Source organism: Xyrauchen texanus, chromosome 35, assembly GCF_025860055.1.
Source record: "Xyrauchen texanus isolate HMW12.3.18 chromosome 35, RBS_HiC_50CHRs, whole genome shotgun sequence".
Taxonomy (NCBI): Eukaryota; Metazoa; Chordata; class Actinopteri; order Cypriniformes; family Catostomidae; genus Xyrauchen; species Xyrauchen texanus.
In genome coordinates, this window is record NC_068310.1 from 12,654,794 (window position 1) to 12,674,612 (window position 19,819).

Genomic DNA, 19,819 nt, shown 5'->3' on the forward strand with positions numbered 1-19,819 from the left:
TCAAAATGGTCTTTTAACCAACATTAGCTGCATTAAAGGGATAGTTCATTTACTCACTCTCCTGGCATTCCATATGTATAGGACTTTCTTTTTTCTGCAGAACACAAATAAAGGTTTTTAGAAGAAGAGCTCAGCTCTGTAGTTCAATAAAATACAAGTGAATGGTGACAAAAACGTTTTAGCTCCTAAAAGTACATGAAGGTAACATTAAAGTAATTCACTAGACTCCAGTGGTTAAATCCATATTTTCTGAAGCAATATGATAGGTGTGGGTGAAAAAAAGATTTTTTTTAAAGTCCTTTTTTACTATAAATCTCCACTTTCACTTTCACTATTCTTTTTCTTTCGTTTTTTATACTTCCTGCATATCGCCACCTATTGTCAGGGCTGGACAAAGGTGGAGATTTATAGTACAAAAGTACTTAAATATTGATCGGTCTCTCACCCACTCCTATCATGTCGCTTCTGAAGACATGGATTTAACCACTGGCTTTATGTGATTTTTGAGCTTCAATGTTCTGGCCGGCATTGACCTACAGAGCTGAATTATTCTTCTCTAAATATTTGTTTGTGTATCACAGAAGAAAAGTCACACATCTGGGACAGCACAAGGGTGAATAAATTATGATATATTTTTCATTTTGGGCTATTTTAGCACACAATGACTACTGTTTTTTACCTCATGACTTTAATTTATATAAAAAACAAACAGCAGGAATTAATTGAGAAAAATAGAATGGATGTGTTAGTAATTCTAATTTCTCGTATAATTTGCTTTTCAACAGGTCAGGTGTGTTTTTCTCTTGAGAGCAGCCGTTCATTCACAGTGCACTGGATGTAAGTAGAACTCGCCCCTGGCAGCTGAAGATGACGTTACTATGGAAACAGTTTTTGCTGCTATCAATCATGGAGTGTCTTGCAGGTAAAATTAATTGGTAATTCTTCCCATGTGGCTCTTGTGGCATATTCACAACTATGTCTCTATCAACTTTAACTTAATAATTTCTTCAGCATGAAGATGTTCTGACAGTCATGGTTAAAATGCTGCTCCTAAAAGCAAGCTTCATGGACTTGGACCATTGTGTCCCATGTTCTCCTCTTGCTCACTGAAGCATGATGTATGTGGTTAACTTGTCTGGTCGGTCACTGGTCCAGTGTAAGCCCACAGCAGACAGAAACAAATGTGTTGTTACAGCAGTTGTTATCAGCCCTTGATATAAGCAGAAGACAGTAAAAGTAATATTACTATTAACATTAATTTTGTGTCTATTATTGACAGTAATAGACACAAAATTAATGTTAATAGTAATATTACTTTTACTGTCTTCTGCTTATTCTGCTATTACTGTCTATTATTGACAGTAATAGATGTGCAAAATCATGCTTACAGGAACCAGACTTGTTTTGGCATGATGCAAGAGCTTTCAATTAATCTGTGCAGTCAATTTGAAAATTAATTTGTTTGTGTCATTGAAGCTTTGGGAGACTGCAATACAATGTGTCCTCCAAAATAGAAATAGTATGTCACAGTTTAATGGCTCCACTCCCTACAGATATGGGAGTGGAAATTATTATTTTAATATGAATTAACTCGAAGTATACTTTTTACATAGAGACCCAGAAGTATTTGGACACTTGAGATACACTTACAAATGTAAGAATCTCTTTGCTTTAAATAACAAAATATCAAACCAAGTGTTATCTTCCAACAAATGACAATAGACCTATCTAGAAACCATTTTTGCAATTACTTCTGAAGCAGTTAGTTCCAAAGTTTTTTTTCTATTTTAGTGGATGAATAAAGTAATTTCCTTTCAAGTTCACAAAGTGGAGTAACCACAGGTATATTAAACATTCACTAATGTTTAAAACCAGACAAATGTCAGACAAATGTTTAAATAACATATTTGTTTTTCATTTAAAACCTAAAAACGTATTTTATTGAAATATTTGCTTCATATATTTTTACGTGTGGTATAAGTTTCCAAATGTATTTTGGGACTACTGTATACCAAATCACCCTCAAAGATTCAGTTTGTAGAATCAGCATTAAAACTGAATGTGGAATCTTTAGCATTTCAGTTCAGTTGAGGAGAGGATACTCAATAAAAGTACAGCACATTGTTAAAGACTATAATTTCAATCTGCAAAATCTAAATGTCATATGAGAGTGTCTTAATTTTTGACATTGCATATTCCAAACAAATGTCACACTTCAATGTGCAGAATCCTGTGATTTTGTCGCTTAAGAAATTGAGTGATTGCCCTTGATTAGAACCAAAACTCATGGTGTGATCTCACCACATATGGTCCAATTTTCTGCGCTCTGTCCCTACGCATGCTTGTTACTGTGCAAGTTCTGTCATCTACACAATATTTTAGCCACAAATACCCACAAATGTCTTTGTTAAAAGGCTTAGTGTCATGCCAAATGTAATTTATGTTTCTTTTCAGCAAATAGGCTGGAGTTAAACTATGCTTAAAAGGAATTCTTTACCTTAAATGAAAAAAGTCATAATGTTCACACTCATATGTTGTTCCAAATATGTGTGACTTTCTGAAAGATTTAGAGTGAATAACTCCGTTTCCTGATGGAGGGAACGAGACATTGTGTCGAAGAAGAGACACTAGGGGTCCAATTTAAATTCCGCCATGCGCTGAGCTGTGTACGTGTACTGCTAACACAGGAGCGGGCAGGTATTTTACGTGCCAAAGCAACCGGCTGTGTCAGACTGCACATTCCCTTCCCCAACACCCCATTGACAACACCCATCAACACCCCAACACCCCCAGACAGGGAGGAACAAGGCGACGTACCAAGCATGAGAGCAGGCCGTGCCCACCGTGCCCACCGCACCTTTTCTCTCTCTATGTTTCTCGCATAGAGTTAAAGCGGCTGGGGCCATCTTAACGCTATCATACACATCAGGGAAGGCGATCTTTCCCAGTTCCTATTCTTTCAGGGGGAGAAGACCCTGCGGAGACCACACCTGCCCAGACTGGGGGAGGTAAATCATGGTGAATGCATCACATGGGTTTTTAGGTCACATGTGGAAAGAGGCACGGTGGTAGATCCTGCCTCATTGGGAGGGAGGAGTTGCTACAGACACGGCGACCAGGGAGACACGGGTCCGCTAGCAAGGGGACCGTACCGCGAAAATACACACAGGGGATAAGTCCACGTAGGAGCCCGTCCTGTGGAGCACCTATTCCAGTACAGGGTAGATTGAGTCGTGGTGTCGTGGTGGGCCGCGATAGCAGCTACATACACCTTCAAGGTGGAGGGGGACAGCCTCCCCTCCAACCTCTCCTGCAGGAATGAAAGCACTGACCTAACTGCGCACCTCTGATGGTCTTCAGCCCGGAAAGAACACCAATTTGCGAACAAGCGCCACTTCAGGGCGTAAATTTGCCTGGTAGAGGAAGCTCTGGCTTGGTTGATCATGTCTACAACAGCAGGTGGTAGATGCCATATGCCCAGGAACCTCTGGAAAAGTTTTAAAGGGACCGCTGTTCCCGGTCTGAATGCAGCGAGGCATTTCAGCACTGACTGCACACGCTCTTTGGTGAGGCGTGCTGACATTGAGACTGAGTCTAACTCCATGCCAAGAAAAGAGATGCTCTGAACCGGGGTGAGCTTGCTCTTTTCCCAGTTGACCTGAAGCCCTAAACGGCTGAGGTGCCTGAGCACCTGGTCCCTGTGGGCGCATAGTAACACTCGGGAGTGGGCCAGGATGAGCCAGTCATCAAGATAGTTGAGTATGCAGATGCCTGCTTCCCGGAGCGGGGTAAGGGCTGCCTTTGCGACCTTCGTAAAGACGCGAGGGGACAGGGACATGCCGAAGGGGAGGACCATGTAGTGACCGTGGCCGTCGAACGCGAACCGTAAGGGTCGATGTCGAGGCAATATTGAGACATGGAAGTACGCGTCCTTCAGGTCTACCGCTGCGAACCAATCTAGATGCCGGACGCAAGTTAAAATGTGTTTTTGCGTGAGCATTTTGAACGGGAGTTTGTGCAAGGCCCGGTTGAAAACTCGCGAGTCCAAGATCGGTTGTAAGCCGCCGCCTTTCTTGGGTACGATGAAGTAAGGGCTGTAGAAAGCCTTCTTTATCTAGGTTGGAGGAACAGGCTCTATCGTGTCTTTGAGTAAGAGAGTCACGATTTACGTACCCGGCAGGGCTTCGAAGCGGGGCGGAGCAGGTAATGTGGTGTCAGGATGCAAGGGTGCGTCCCTAGGATCTGGTGCTGAGAGAAGACTCGAAGCACATACCTAGCTCTGCACACCAGGCAGGGGGAGGGTTAGTGACTTTGGAGGAGGTCCCATGGAGGCGTCCAGTGGAGAGTTCCAGTCCAGCCCCACACTGACGGCGGCCCGGGCAACCATGTCTGACATCTGGGCGTCAGCCTCAGACTGGGCCCGCTGACCCGAAGGCGGCAGCTCAGTCGAGTCATCCGCGTCAGACGCCAGACCGCTCTCCGATGCAGCGGCGAGCTCATCCAGCCTAGGGGGCTCAAGAGGATAGGCAGGCTGGCTGTGAGACGACCCACTGTTGCCTCGAGCCCGGACGGAAGTCAAAGAGCACTCAAAGAGTCAAAGAGCACATCCAGGAACTACACAGCGGCGGAAGGGCATGTTTATAAAGACGCGTCCTGAAAAGGACGTTCAACGCCAGCTGTGTATATGGTCTTTTAGAGAAAATAACTCTTTTAGAGAAATAAACTCTTTTACTGCGCTGTCGAAGCACCCATTGGCAAAGCTGCAATGCCATGCAGAGAAGGGAGAAAGCCGCTGACATGCGCCGTAGATCCAATAGCAATCGCATTCAGAGATGGGAGGAACAGTGTGTGACTCGCAGCTCACTGCATACACAACCAGTCGGCTCCGAAGAAAATTTCTGAATGAAACAGACGCATTTCCCTCCCTTTATACCCGTATGTCCGGGGGCGGGACATGCAAATTCTGTCTGCCAATTTCTCATTGGACTTTTCTCATAGATCAGAGATGCAAAAGGCTCTCAAGAGAGACCCCTAGTGTCGCTTCTTCGACACAACATCGGGGAATGATTGATGATAATGAAACAAATTAATTAAAATTTTCAGGTGAAGTATGCCTTAATGAGATATAAATGTATAATTATAGATGTATTAATGCTGTAGATTAAACACAAAAATGAGACAAAAGGAATGCTGGTGATGAGCATGTCTGATTTGCTTTTTTGTTCATTTGTTAATTTGCGCTTTAGCAACCACTTGCAAATTGTGAGTTCTCTCATTTTTTTCTAGTTTGTAAGAATAGTGTTGTCTATGAGAACGCTGCTCAGACTATTTCAGTATGCATAGGTAAATAACATGTAACGACACTGGGATAACAGGTAGTAGTTTGAACAATTTTACTCTTTAGCCTCCATTTGTTTGTTGCAAAATTATCATTATGATAATCGTAATAGCCTATGGTAATATAAGTTACATTTTATATTCTAAATAACAAAATTAGTTTGATTAGTTAAAATTGTATATATTTATTTGTTGAACACAAATGGACATAATGCAGCCTCATACATTCCTAGTCACCTAGCTCAGACAATGCACTGACTAGACGAATGGTTGTTTTAAATTGGTAGAGTAAACAATTGTCATTTCAGACACAACTGTTCTTCAATAGACATTTCTTTCTGTGAAAAAGTACTTTTTATCCTTTTATGAAGTTTTTATATTAAAACTTCAAAAACGCAATACAGAATCACAATATTGTACTACATATTGAATCAGCTGGGAAATATCATTGTAATATTGAATCAGGAGGTCTGTGGGTGGCAATTACCAGCCCTACTTTACTTGTCTGTCACAATAATGTAATGTCTTTGAATTATCTAAATTATCTAAATATATGTATTATCTATTATTTGTATTAATATATTCAATTAGATTTTTTGGGGGGCTTTTTTTATTTAGTTAATTTGATTGATATCGGCATATCATGCAATTAATTAGATTTTAATTAGTTAACAGCTAACCCTAAAATGTATATTAACTGAAAGGATAACTGTGTTTTGTTGCTGGTTTTTTATAATCTACTCTCAGATTGTCTGGATAATAAAGTCTTTAATGGCCCAAAATGGCGGATGGAGCCCAGTGATCTGACAGTGGGTTCGCTGGATGAAGAAGCCACACTTACTTGTGATGCAAAGGCCATTCCTGCCCCTCAATACAGGTATGATGCTTTTCTGATTGAATTGTCTTTACTCTATCTCTGGCTCTGTTACAAAACCTTGTGAGCTGCCTTGCTGTCTGCTGCCTAGGCATCTGCCTTCCAAGGCAACATCCTAACACCCTGTGTACACCAGATGTGAATGGTGCGGTGCGATATGACAAAAGCAAATCATTCCCATTATAATCAGTCATGCTGTCTTCACTGGATGCGCAAGTCGCTTCGCTCGCATCGAATGCCCAATTTGTTCTGTATGTGCTGGCGCTACTCCTGCCAACAAGACAAATAAATGGTTTAGAACATTCATTTTAATGCTTCCAGTGTAGACAGCCTCAAGCCATTGCAGCACAACACTACATCGCTTGTGTCTGGTGGAGACATGGTGTAACAGAAAAGGAACCTCTTAAAGGTGTACACAATATTTATTTGTTTTATTATTAAAATCTATAACTTATTAAGAAATTAATAGTAAATGTTATGTATAAAATCATAAGCACTTACATGAGATGAAGACTCCAGTCATATTAATAACCTTTTAAAAGATGTTTTATTTTACATGTAAAAGGTTCACTCATGGGGACTGCCATATTATGATCACATGACCTGCCTAATACTACTCACTTAATCTCAATAGCCACCATGCTATTGGATACTTAAACACATGTATTAAATTAATCGTTGCTGACTGTGTTGTGATTTCTTTTCAATGGCATCAGTAATTGAAAACAATTGCTTTTTAATTGATGCTCCATTCACACCCATAGGTGTCAGTGCAAGTCCAAGATGACATCTCTAAAAAATTGCTGAGTCCACCTTTAAATGACATATTTGGTATGCTCTATATACTGTAGGCAGAAACTCTGTGTGGCATACAAATAGTGGTCCACACATGAAGTACACAGGTGTGACGCTAGCATGTTGCTAAGCTAATAATGTGCAGTACTACCCATTATTACTCATAAAAAGCATAAAAACGCATAGCACACACAGCTATTGAGTGAAGCAATTAATAGTTAATTAGATATTAGTTAGAACTGTTTTTATCAATAGTTTTTAGGTCTGATTGACGTATAAGTAGGTGTATTTTTAAACAACATTTATCTCTTCTTTCCACCATCTTAAGTCAACATAATTTACCTTTCAGAACGGCCTTTGTGTTGAGAGACTCCCTATTATGCCTTAAAACGCTGCCTATGTAGGCAGCTAACTAGCTTTTAGAACAGAGCCTATTCGTCTCTGTAATTTTAATGATTGTGCAATCATGCAAGAGGGTAAGTTCATCCATGCAGAGTTGTGTGATATTATTAGCATTTAATGACTGTGTTGCACAGAATTCACAATTTTCACTCCCTCACAATGGTGAAAGTCATTTGTGACAACAAAAGAATCTTGTTTCAACAGTCCATTAAATTCTGCTGTATGTACACTATGCTGGGTAGCACTATATCACATTTGGACATCTGCATTATCTGATGGTAATGGTCAGTCAGGAATGTTCCTGTAATTTAATGGATTATAGATTTCACATCCCAAGGCTGTACCTCATATGGTTGTCCTGGGCTCCATCTCAAAGGAGAAGCCATAAAACTGCAATATTTTCATTGGCTTCACACTGGCAGGGCTCAATGAATGCATTGACACTTCCACATCAATTAAACATGTGACACGCCATGCATCATTCAATTTAAACCAAGCTAGATCGCTCGAATGCAAGATGTGCATCTTTTATTTAAAAGCATATCTGGAATACAGGCTTGTAACATGTTTCCTATTACAAATTAATTTCTGAAAATATGTGAATATGCCAAAATAACTAGATCCCCTCTGAAAAGACCAGCATAGTTGTTCTCCATCATGTTGTGTTTAGAATGCTGGTTGTCAGTAGTATGGGATGCCGGTGTGCTGGTTTCCCCACCAGGAATATGTAAATTAATTTTTCATCTGAACATTTAAGTTCCGCAATAATTTACTTTCCCTCATGTTGTTCCAACATTCTGCCTTACATCTCCCTTTGTGTTTCACAGAAGAAAGAGTGGGTTTGAAACAAAATGAGGGTGAATAAATGATGACAGAATATTCATGTTTGGTTTAACTATCCCTTTCAAGATACAAATCTTTAATCAGAATCCAGAGTGACTGCTGGGCCCACCTCTGTTAAGGAGCAGATTTGATCATTCTGATTGAAGACATGTTTGGTGATGTTTAGCTTTACTGTACTCTTTGTAGGCCTGTTCATTCCTCACTTTCTTCTAATCATCTTTTCCCTCGTTCTCATGCTGTGCTCAGCGTCACGCAGAGCCACCAACTCAGTCTTAACCTGCACACCTTTCTTGATGTGCAAATAGGGCTGAAGCACTTTTCGCATCATCCTTTCCGCTATTGAGCAGAGAAGCTGAGTTGTCACCTCTCTCAAATAAATTGCCCTGGTATGACCATGAGGCTCATAAAATCTGAAGGTAGATGCCCTTTTAAATAACTCCTCCACTATCTCACAGACATGGCCTGAACAGTGCAGCACTTTCTCCCCTAACTGTCAAAATATAATTTTTCCCTCCCAAGTTTCCTGACACCTTGGCAAAAATATTGACAAAAACCTCAAGCGTAAAGATTTGAGAAACCCCCATGGTTAGTGGCAGCATGAGATATCAACAGTGACTTGTGTAAAAGATTGATTTAATCCATATAAATACTTCAATTAACTTTGATTGCAGACAAAATTACTGTTATGAAGTGAGTCATTCTGAGGAGTTTAAATGAATGTGGTGCTAAAAAGATGTGTGCAGTTGACAGGGTAATTGCTTGAAAGATCTCACATTTCAAAGTTTTATTCGAATCCCCAAACACCTGCCCTTGCTGAGCCTTGAATGTAATATATTTCCTCTGTGAATACAAATACAGTCAAGTGGGAGAGTAAAAACCAAATGATTGTTTTGACTTTTAGCAAGTAGCTGTCCTTCTGCGATATTCTGTAAGTCTGATCAGCTTTGGTGAATATTAAGTTTGGAAAAGTAAAGAACAATATTTTTCCTTTTAATGATATTCAGTGTATAACCAAAAGAGATTTATTTAAATATATCTCAGCCAAAGAGCCATTATTGTCAAGTAGATTAAAAATGTTTAATGTAACACTAACACTGTAAAAATCTAGTTAAAAGTAACCAAAGCATGTAAACATGAATACAGAGAAAAATGATATTTAATTATATTCATTTATATGCACTGAAATAACAGTTTTTAAATAGCAATATTTACATAGATTTATCTTTAATCGTGCCACATTTTTCCAAAAATTAAATGAATGTTTTTAAGTGATGACACAAATAAATAATTGAATCATAATTTTATAGTTTATAGACAATTTTATGTTTTGATAATAATGTTATAATAGGCCTTTTACAAAACGAAATTTTTTTAGTGTTAAATAGCTTTAGGAGATTCAGTTAGAAATATTTTGAGAATATAGTAAAAATTACGATTATTAAGGTGTAGCATTAAAAATATATATATATATTAAAAAGGCTGTCCTTATGCTATATTTTGTAAGACTGATTGTGTTTGGTTAATACTTGGTCTGGGTGAGCTAGAAACTGCAAAATATCATATTTTTCAGCCTTATGATTATATTTAATGCATTGTATCATCAAAAGTTATTTATTTAAATATTTCTAAACCAAGTAGCCATTATTGCCAAGAAGATTTAAAATATTTAATTTAAGAACTAAAACACAATAAAATCTAGTTAAAAAATTATAATAATAAAATAAATCAGGAAAAAATGAAAAAGGAAGGATCATTTGAAATTATTTTCATTTATATGCACTGATTTATCTATATACAGTAATAAACAGCAATAATAAGATACATAGGCTTATATGTTTCCTAAAAAAATTTATGATATGAGTGAATTATTGAATAATAATTTTAAAAATAGATTTTTTTAACAAATAAAAAATATGAATATAAAATGTGCATTTTTCTATAATTTTTTTCATGATATTCACAATGGTGCTTAATTTTATATCAGCAATATCATGGTGAATATATTGAAAATATAAGATATATCAGCGTGCACCTGGCTTTTGGTTTCGTTTTAAAAAAAACGCAAGTGTTTTCAGTCAGATTTTTTTAATTAAATAAAAATAAACTGAGATTCCCCTTCTGTCGCTCTCTCCACGTTGTGTCAGAGAAGCGACACTAGGGGTCTCTCTTGAGTGCCGATATTCACCTCTGGACTATGAAAAAAGGCCAATGAGAGTTGGCAACCAGTATTTGCATGTCCCGCCCCCGGACATACGGGTATTTAAGCGGCACAAATACGGGAGTTCATTCAGAAAATTTCTTCGGAGCCGATGGTCGTGTCTGCAACTGCTGCGTGTACACACCGAGTTCCTGTTATCCCTCTGCTGCATGCTGTTGGATTCTACGGCGCACAACAGCGGCTTTCTCCTGTTTGCATGGCTGTGCATTCCTGCCCCTGGGCGCATCGACAGTGCAGATTTAAAAACTCTCACAAGTTTTTTCCCTAAAAGAGTGATTTTATTTAAAAGAGTAATTTCCTCTAAAAGAGCAAAACACAGCGGCGTTGAACGTCCTTTTAAGGACGCGTCTTTATAAAGATGCCCTTCCGCCCCTGTGTTGTTTCTGGATGCGGTAGAGTGCTCTCCGCTTCCGATGGCCACAGGCGCTATCTCGTGTGTCTGGGTAGCGATCACACCGAGACTGCGTTTGTGGATGGTTCATGTTCTCACTGCGAGAACATGACCATGACAACGTTGCAGTCGCGGCTTGCTTACAACCGTGAGCAAGCCACTCCAGCCGCCCCCCGTGTCGCTCCTTCTTTCCACGGGATAGAGGACGATGCGGCTGGCGATGAAGGCGATTTGGGGATGGCAGCGGGTGCAGCTCCGCCAGGTACGCCCCCTCGGACCACCCGCACCCCGAAAAGCTCGTTGATTCCCGTCCGTGCTCGAGGCAGTGGTGACTCGCCTCACAGCCAGTCTGCCGACCCTCTTGCGATGGAAGCAGATGAGCTCACCGCGGCATAGGAGGGCGGGTTATTTGATGCTGAGGACTCCCCTGGGCTGCCGCTTTCGGGCCTGCATGCCCAGGCTGAGGCTGACGCACAGATGACTGACATGCTTTCCCGGGCAGCCGACAGCGTGGGCTTGGATTGGAACCCTCCATCCTCCCCACAACCATCACGGCTGGACGACTGGTTCCTGGGGTCTGGGCGCTGCTCACAGCCTTGCCCCCCCGGTCCCGTTTTTCCCGGAAGTGCATGACGAGCTGACGTCTTCGTGGAGAGCACCCCTCTCCACTTGTCACATCGCCACAGGCTCGTCTGCCCTCGCCACCCTTGACGGCAGAGCACGCCATGGGTACAAGGCGATTCCCCAGGTGGATAGGGCGGTTGTGATCCATCTATGCCCTGGTACCCCTACCACCTGGCGAGGTCACCCTGTACTCCCTTCCCGGACCTGTAGAGCAACCTCCTCGCTGACAGCGAAGGCCTACAGCACCACTGGACGTGCCGCTTCCGCCCTGCATGCCATGGCTCTTCTGCAGGTCCACCAAGCCAAGTCACTACGCGACATGCACGGGGGTGGCCCTGATCCCGACACGCTGCAGGATCTGCGCTCAGCGACCGACCTCGCCCTGAGAGCGACGAAGGTCACAGCGCAAGCGCTCGGGCAGGCGATGGCCATGCTAGTGGTCCAGGAACGTCAACTGTGGCTGAACATAGTCGAGATGCGCGAAGCCGACAAGACTCGCTTCCTCAACGCCCCTGTCTCCCAGTTCGGCCTCTTCGGCGACACCGTCGAGGACTTTGCCCAGCAGTTCTCCATGGTGAAGGAGCAGATGGAGGCCATTTCTCACATCATGCCTCGCCGCAAGCCTGCCGCCACGGCCCATGCCCCATCTGCTCGCCGAGGGCGTCCTCCCGCAGCCAGAAGACAAGCCCCTGCTCCACCTCAACCCGGGCCCAGCTCTTAGCCCCAGCGTCGAGCAAACCGCGGGAAGCGCACGCCCCCTGTCTCACGGACCCCCTCGAGGACCCGGAAGGCTCCCAGGCGCTCCTGAGACAACGCACCCAGAGCCCAAGACATTAGCTCCGGAGGTGGTAAGACCGCTCCGTCCCCCGGTGGAGGGCCGGGAGGAGAATCCTTTGTTTTTTCATTTGCCGCACCCCCTAACACGTGCTGAGGTACCCAAATTCTCAATAAAAGAGCTATTTCCTTTGTCTCTGGGGCACATGGCCCACAAATGCCATTCTCACGGCACTCTGCTTTCAGGTCTCAACAGTCCCGGCTCCATGGACGCGGTGTCCCCACCTTCAGCGCCACGACTGTTCCCCGGCCGGCCGGTTCAGACAAGTCCAGAGGACACCAACATCAGACCTCCTCCTCAGTCATGAACCCGCCCCCTGCTGGGTGCACGGAGCAAGGTAAGTGCTTTGAGTTTATTCTCAGCACCAGAGCCTCGAGACGCCACGTTGCCTCCCGACTCCACATTACCTGTTCCGCACTGCTGCGAAGCCCCGCCGGGTACGTCCAAAAAACCCATCCCCTTGGTGCCCCTGGCATGGAGTTTAGAGGCGTGGCTTTCACTGCCCAACCCGTCAAGCTGGCTGCACCGGACCATTCGACTCGGTTACGCAATTCAGTTTGCCAGGTCTCCGCCCCCCTTCGTGGGCGTACATTTTTCCGCAGTACACGGCCAACATGCCCTCTCCCTGCGCGAAGAATTCGCCTCCCTTCTATTAAAGGACGCGATAGAGCCTGTCCCTCCAACCGAAACGAAGAAGGGTTTCTACAGCCCTTACTTCGTTGTACCCAAGAAAGGCGGCGGCTTACGACCGATCTTGGACCTGCGAGTTTTCAATCGCACCTTGTCCAAACTCCCGTTCAAAATGCTCACCCAGAAACAAATTCTATCTGGCGTCCGGCATCTAGATTGTTTCGCAGCGGTAGACCTGAAGGACGCGCACTTCCACGTCTCAATTCGCCCTCGACACCGCCCCTTCCTAAGGTTCGCGTTCGACGGCCAGGCGTATCAGTACAAAGTCCTCCCCTTCGGCCTGTCTCTGTCCCCTCGCGTCTTCACGAAAGTCGCAGAGGCAGCTCTTGCCCCGCTCCGAGAAGCTGGCATACGCATACTCAATTACCTCGACGACTGGCTCATACTGGCCCACTCCCGAGAGTTACTATGCGCACACAGAGACCAGGTGCTCAGCAACCTCAGCCGTTTGGGGTTTCAGGTCAACTGGGAAAAGAGCAAGCTCTCCCCGGTCCAGAGCGTCTCTTTTCTTGGTCTGGAGTTAGACTCAGTCCCAATGACAGCACGTCTCTCCAACGAGCGTGCGCAGTCAGTGCTGAAATGCCTCGCTTCCTTCAAGCCAGGCGCCATGGTCCCGCTAAAACGTTTCCAACAGCTCCTGGGGCATATGGCATCCTCCGCGGCGGCCGCACCGCTGGGGTTGATGCATATGAGACCACTTCAGCACTGGCTCTGGACTCGAGTCCCGAGACGAGCATGGCGCTGCGGCATGCACAACATAAAAGTTACCTCTGCCTGCCGCCAAACCTTCAAACCCTGGACAGACCTCTGCTTCCTAAGGGCAGGAGTACCCTTGCAGCAGGTGTCCCGACGCGTTCTGGTCACAACCGACGCCTCCAAATTGGGTTGGGGCGCCATATGCAACGGGCGCGCAGCCGCAGGCCGGTGGACCGTGGCCCACTGCGCTGGCACATCAACTGCCTAGAGCTGCTGGCTGTTTTTCTGGCCCTGCAGAAGTTTCTCCCGTTAATTCGGAACAAACACGTCCTAGTCAGGACAGACAGCACCACGGTCGTAGCCTACATAAACCGCCAAGGCGGAGTACGCTCCCTCCACATGTCACAGCTCGCCCGTCGTCTCCTCCTTTGGAGTGAACAGCGACTCAATCACTGCGCGCCACTCACATCCCCGGCAACCTCAATGTGATAGTGGACGCGCTGTCAAGACAAAGCTTGCCCGGCGGAGAGTCTAGGCTCCACCCCCAGTCGGTCCAGCTGATTTGGGACCGGTTCGGCAAGGCTCAGGTAGACCTGTTTGCCTCCCAAGAAACCTCCCACTGCCCGCTCTGGTATGCCCGGACAGAGGCTCCCCTCAGGGCAGACGCGTTGGCACACAGCTGGCCTGCGGGGCTGCGCAAGTATGCATTCCCCCCAGTGAGCCTTCTTGCACAGGTGCTATGCAAGGTCAGGGAGGACGAGGAGCAAGTCATTCTGGTAGCCCCTTACTGGCCTACCCGGACTTGGTTTTCGGACCTCACGCTCCTCGCGACAGCCCCTCCCTGGCGAATTCCCCTGAGGAAGGACCTTCTTTCTCAGGGACGGGGCATGCTCTGGCACCCGCACCCAGACCTCTGGAACCTCCACGTCTGGCCCCTGGACGGGATGTGAAAGATCTAGCCGGCCTACCACCGACCGTCATAGATACAATCAATCAAGCCAGAGCCCCCTCTACCAGGCATCTCTACGCTCTAAAGTGGCGTCTGTTCGCGGACTGGTGTTCTTCCCGAGCCAAAGACCCGCAGAAGTGCGCAGTTAGGTCAGTGCTCATGTTTCTTCAGGAGAGGCTGGAGAGGAGGCTGTCCCCCTCCACCCTCAAGGTGTATGTCACCGCTATCGCGGCCCACCACGACACGGTAGACGGCAAGTCTCTTGGTAAGCATGACTTAATTGTCAGGTTCCTAAAAGGTGCCCGGAGGATAACTCCCTCCCGGCCTAACCTGTTCCCCTCCTGGGATCTTTCGGTCGTCCTTACGGGCCTCCAGAGACCCCCCTTCGAGCCGCTTGACTCAGCTGGACTCAGAGCCCTCTCTCTCAAGACTGCCCTGCTGATCGCGCTCGCTTCCATCAAGAGGGTCGGGGACCTGCATGCATTCTCTGTTAGCGACGCTTGCCTGGAGTTCGGCCCGGCAGATACTTTCGTGATCCTAAGACCGCGACCGGGCTATGTGCCCAAGGTTCCTACCATGCCCTTCAGGGATCAGGTAGTGAACCTGCAAGCGCTGCCCCGGGAGGAGGCAGACCCAGCCCTTTCACTGCTGTGTCCAGTACGTGCTTTACGTATTTATCTGGACCGCACACAGAGCACCAGACGCTCTGAGCAGCTCTTCGTCTGATTTGGGGGACAGCAGAAAGGGAATGCTGTCTCCAAGCAGAGACTCGCCCACTGGGTTGTTGACGCCATTTCCCTGGCTTATCACACCCAGGCCGTGCCCCCCCCTTGCGGGTCCGAGCTCACTCCACCAGGAGTGTTGCGTCCTCATGGGCACTGGCTAGGGGCACTGCCCTAGCAGACATTTGTAGAGCAGCAGGCTGGGCAACACCTAACACTATTGCGAGATTCTACAATCTCCGAGTTGAGTCAGTATCGTCCTGTGTTTTCTCAGGTACCGAGCCCGTAGAACTCGGTGGCACGCCCACGATCTGACCGGGTGAATCGCTTGCACCTAGCGCCCTTCCCCCTAACCAGGGGAAACAGTGTGCCTTCATTCCCAGGAGATCTCAGGTTTGGGACACTGGTCGATTCCTCCCTAGCCCTTGTGGGTCGCAGTTCAGCGGAGGAACTCGCTGACCCAAGCCACTGCGGGTACCACAAGCTACCCTGTACTGGTATAGGTGCTCCACAGGTAAGGCCTCCTTCGGAATCCCCCTGTGTGTAACACCACGGTTCTGTCCCCTCTGGCGAGCTGACTCCCGTGTTTCCCTTAGGCAGTCATAGCTGCCTCGGCTGCCGTGCTGTATGTTCCCCCCTCTATGAGGCTGGATCTACCACCGCACCGACTTTTCCACATAGGCCCTAAGCGGGCCTCTGATGGTTTTGCCACTTAAACTTGCCTCCCCTCTCGGGAGGTGTGGCCTCCGCAGGGTCTTCTCCGCCCTGAATAAGGGCTAAGACCCCCTTCCCTCAATGCGTGTAAGGGCCCCGGCCTTAGTTGCTCTATGCGAGAAACATAGAGAGAAAAGAGGCTCGGCCAGGCTTGGCCCGTTCCCAGGTTGGCGGCCAGCACCTTGTTCCCCTCCAGGGTAACAATAAGGAATCCTGATGGCTTAAATGGGGCATTGGGGAAGGGTACGCGCAGCCTGATACAGTTGGTCGTCCTGCACGTAAGAATACCTGCTCGCTCCTGTATCAGCAGTTCACGTACACGGCTCAGCGCATGGCACTTTTATAAGTGGACCCCTAGTGTCGCTTCTCTGACACAACGTGGAGAGAGCGACAGAAGGGGAACGTCTAGGTTACGTATGTAACCTCCATTCCCCGATGGAGGGAACGAGACGTTGTGTCTCCCCTGCCACGTCGCTGAGCCGAGCCACTGTTGTGGCCGGACCATTTCCGGCTCCTCAGAAAAATCCTGATTTAACTCCCGTATTTGCGCCACTTAAATACCCGTATGTCCGGGGGCGGGACATGCAAATACTGGTTGCCAACTCTCATTGGCCTTTTTTCATAGTCCAGAGGTGAATATCGGCGCTCAAGAGAGACCCCTAGTGTCGCTTCTCTGACACAACGTCTCGTTCCCTCCATCGGGGACCGGAGGTTACATACGTAACCTAGACGTTTTTTGCAAATTAAAAGTGCATTAAAATCATTGTTTAAAATCAATGCTTGTTTTTTATGTCCCCAGCAATACTATCATGAATATATTGAAAAAATAAAATGTATCACCCAGTCCGTATTTTGGTTTTGTTCGTTAGAAAAAGCGAGTGTGCATTTAGAGTGTCTGGCCCAAATTGCTGGTCCATAAGTGTGTATGTGTGTGTGTGTTTTGTGAGTGTGTGTGGAGGGAGAGATTGCTCCCTTTGAGTGCACTGGCTGCCACAGCCAGAGACTGGTCTCCAGGGCAGTCCACAGGTGTTAAACGTCTGAGGAGAGGGATGCACAGATGAGCTTTGGAGCCCACACCAGCAGTCATATCAATGATGCCCCCCACCCATCCCCACCTCATTCAAAATGTATATGAACAGCAGGGTCGACTCCAGTTCAACCTTAGCCACACTGGAGACAGGGTGTTTTCCAGAAAAACCCTAAGTCGAACATAACCCCACTTTACACCTCCCTCCCTCTCGTTTTCACTCGATCTTTGTTTCTCTCACTATCACAGCCTGCAAAGATGTTTCACCTATTTGCCGCAGTGTGTCAAGTGCCCTTGATTGGGTCTCAGTTGGCTCTCTACTATTTTTACCAAACTGAAAACCATTTATTGATGCTGCGCTGCTCCTTTTTGCTTTACTTGCGGAATGCCTTGCATTTGAAGTAGATGATGATTTCAACAGAGCGGCAATTCAATTACAGTATAATTCTGAGATGTCACAAGCATTTTTGTTCTTGGTCCTCACCCTGATCCACGCTATTTTCATGAAATTTACAGCTGCTCGAAGAAATAAGCATGGTGAAAAGAGAAGATAATAAATATACATGGGTGAAAATGTGACGCCTGCTTGACTAGAAACCAATGCATTAAGTGTTCCATCATATTTGCTCAGTTATGGTTGTATGTTAACCTGTTGTGTCATCCACTAAAGCAGCACTTGACTGTGTATTCTTAAGAATAAATTGGTGAATTTTGTAGTGTGGGTGGTGGAAACCAGCTCATGTCCTTCCTTGTCAGCATTGTTCCCCCTATGCACACGTGTGCAGTTGTGCGCTTCTGAGGTTGTTCTGGTGCAGTGGAAAGAAAGTGAATCAGCAAAATGCTGAATCAAAAATATACAACAACATTTTAGTGCCATGTTAAATTACAATAAATAAATTAGAGAGTAACTTCTTAATGTTATTAAAGTAGTTATATTTTCAGAAAAAGTTCCATTGATGTGAATAAAGTCATAGCATTATGAGATTGAAGCAGTAAGACAGTATTTTGAGAATAAAATAATAATGATATGAAGGGGGTTAACTCTCCCCACAATCATGCGTCTGTCCTTGTTTATATATATATATTTTTATCAATGCTAAAAATAATTTTGCATGAGATACCTTGCAATTGCGTGACTGTTTGTCATAATCAGACAAACTGAAGTCCCACCTCTATTGTACGAGTTGATATCGCCCAACTGTTGAGCAGTCCCCTATAGTGTAGATAGCTGTAGCACGTGGTACCTGTTACTTTTCTCAGCACTGGCTAGGATGGGCCAATCACAGTCGTTTATTATTACTGGATGAGGATTTTTATAACTGTTTTATAAATACTGCTTTGTCAGATTTGCATTCACAGGTATGAATCCTTGCAATTTTGTTGAAACGCCTTGTATTTATTGAGAATATCTAAACAGTGCAAAATGTCTGCAATAAGATATAAAATGTTCTGAAATTTAAATGCTGATGCATGGAGGATTCGTTTTACAAAGCGTCAAGTGCCCCCTGCAGGAATAAAACTTTGTGCTTCATAAGACACAGTCAGTGGCTGACAACATGTGCAGTTTTGTTCTGTAGGTCTGTTCCCCACACAAAACAATTATATTAATTTTGAAAACATGAAATATATCACATGAGTCATATGTGGAGTCAGTGGAGATTTTAAAGGCGTCCATATAAATTATCAGTTGTTGTTTTCTGGGAGAGAAAAGCAGACTGGTGGGTATTTAAGATGAGCAGGTAAATGTTTCTGAATAAAACCTTTTTCTGAATGTTTGGTATGATAACCAGGGTATAAATATTTATGAGTATGCTATTGTAACGAAGACTCAGGCTGGTTGGGATCCATATGCGGTTTTATTAGAGAGAGCAGACTCAGGTTGGTACAGGCAAGGTTCAAGAGACAAGCAAACAGGGATATCACAGCTAGGCAGTATCGTAGTCAGACAGGCAGAAGATCAGGGCAGGCAGCAGACGGCAAATAACAAGAGACAGGCGAGGGTACAAGACGGGCAGGCGGAAAACAAACGTAGTCGATTAAACAAGGCAAGGTCAATACACAGTAGAACTGAAATGGTGTCAAGAAACACTAAGAAATGTAGCCAGGGCAAACAAGACTTTGCAGTGAGTGAATGAATCGACGTGGTTTAAATAGGGTGATAGTGATCTGAAACAGCTGTGGTGTAATCGGGCCAGGTATGCGGGTTTATTGGAAATGTAGTCTTAGAGTCAATACTTGGGTGAGTTAGATCTCCGATGGCCGATGGAGGAGGCCCCTTCACTGGCGTTCGTGAGGCATTCGTGTGCGGCTCCTGACGCGAGGGCGCGACCGACGTCGGGGTCTACCTCGGGGTCGAGGGGCCGGTTTCTCCGGGTAGATCCTGTGGAATTCCGAGATGAGGTTGGGGTCGAGGATTTCATCTGCTCCGACCCAGGATCTCTCCTCCGGACCGTACCCCTCCCAGTCCACCAGATATTGGATCTGACCTCGTTGACATCTGGAGTCTAGCAGACCTCGTACCAGGAATGCCTCTTCACCGCCCATGATCATGGGAGGGGGGGGCCAGGGTTCACGTCCTCCTCCGCAGCCCTCGGACCACCGGCCGGTTTCAGCAGTGAGACATGGAAGGTAGGAGAGATGCGGTAATTAGCGGGTAGTTGGAGGTGAAATGAAACAGGGTTCATTTTCTTTAGAATCTTAAA

At 45.5% G+C, this 19,819-nt stretch overlaps 1 protein-coding gene across 1 annotated transcript in view; it reads left to right on the forward strand.

Moving 5' to 3' along the window:
- The first annotated feature begins 809 nt into the window (after nucleotides 1–809).
- Nucleotides 810–19,819, forward strand: part of LOC127628796 (contactin-3-like) — a 103,514-nt gene continuing 84,504 nt past the window's right edge. Inside the window, exons 1-2 of the mRNA XM_052105691.1 lie at nucleotides 810–922; nucleotides 6,085–6,214. Coding sequence (XP_051961651.1) covers nucleotides 868–922; nucleotides 6,085–6,214 — 185 coding nt within the window. The 5' untranslated portion in view covers nucleotides 810–867. The remainder of the gene's footprint in view (nucleotides 923–6,084; nucleotides 6,215–19,819) is intronic.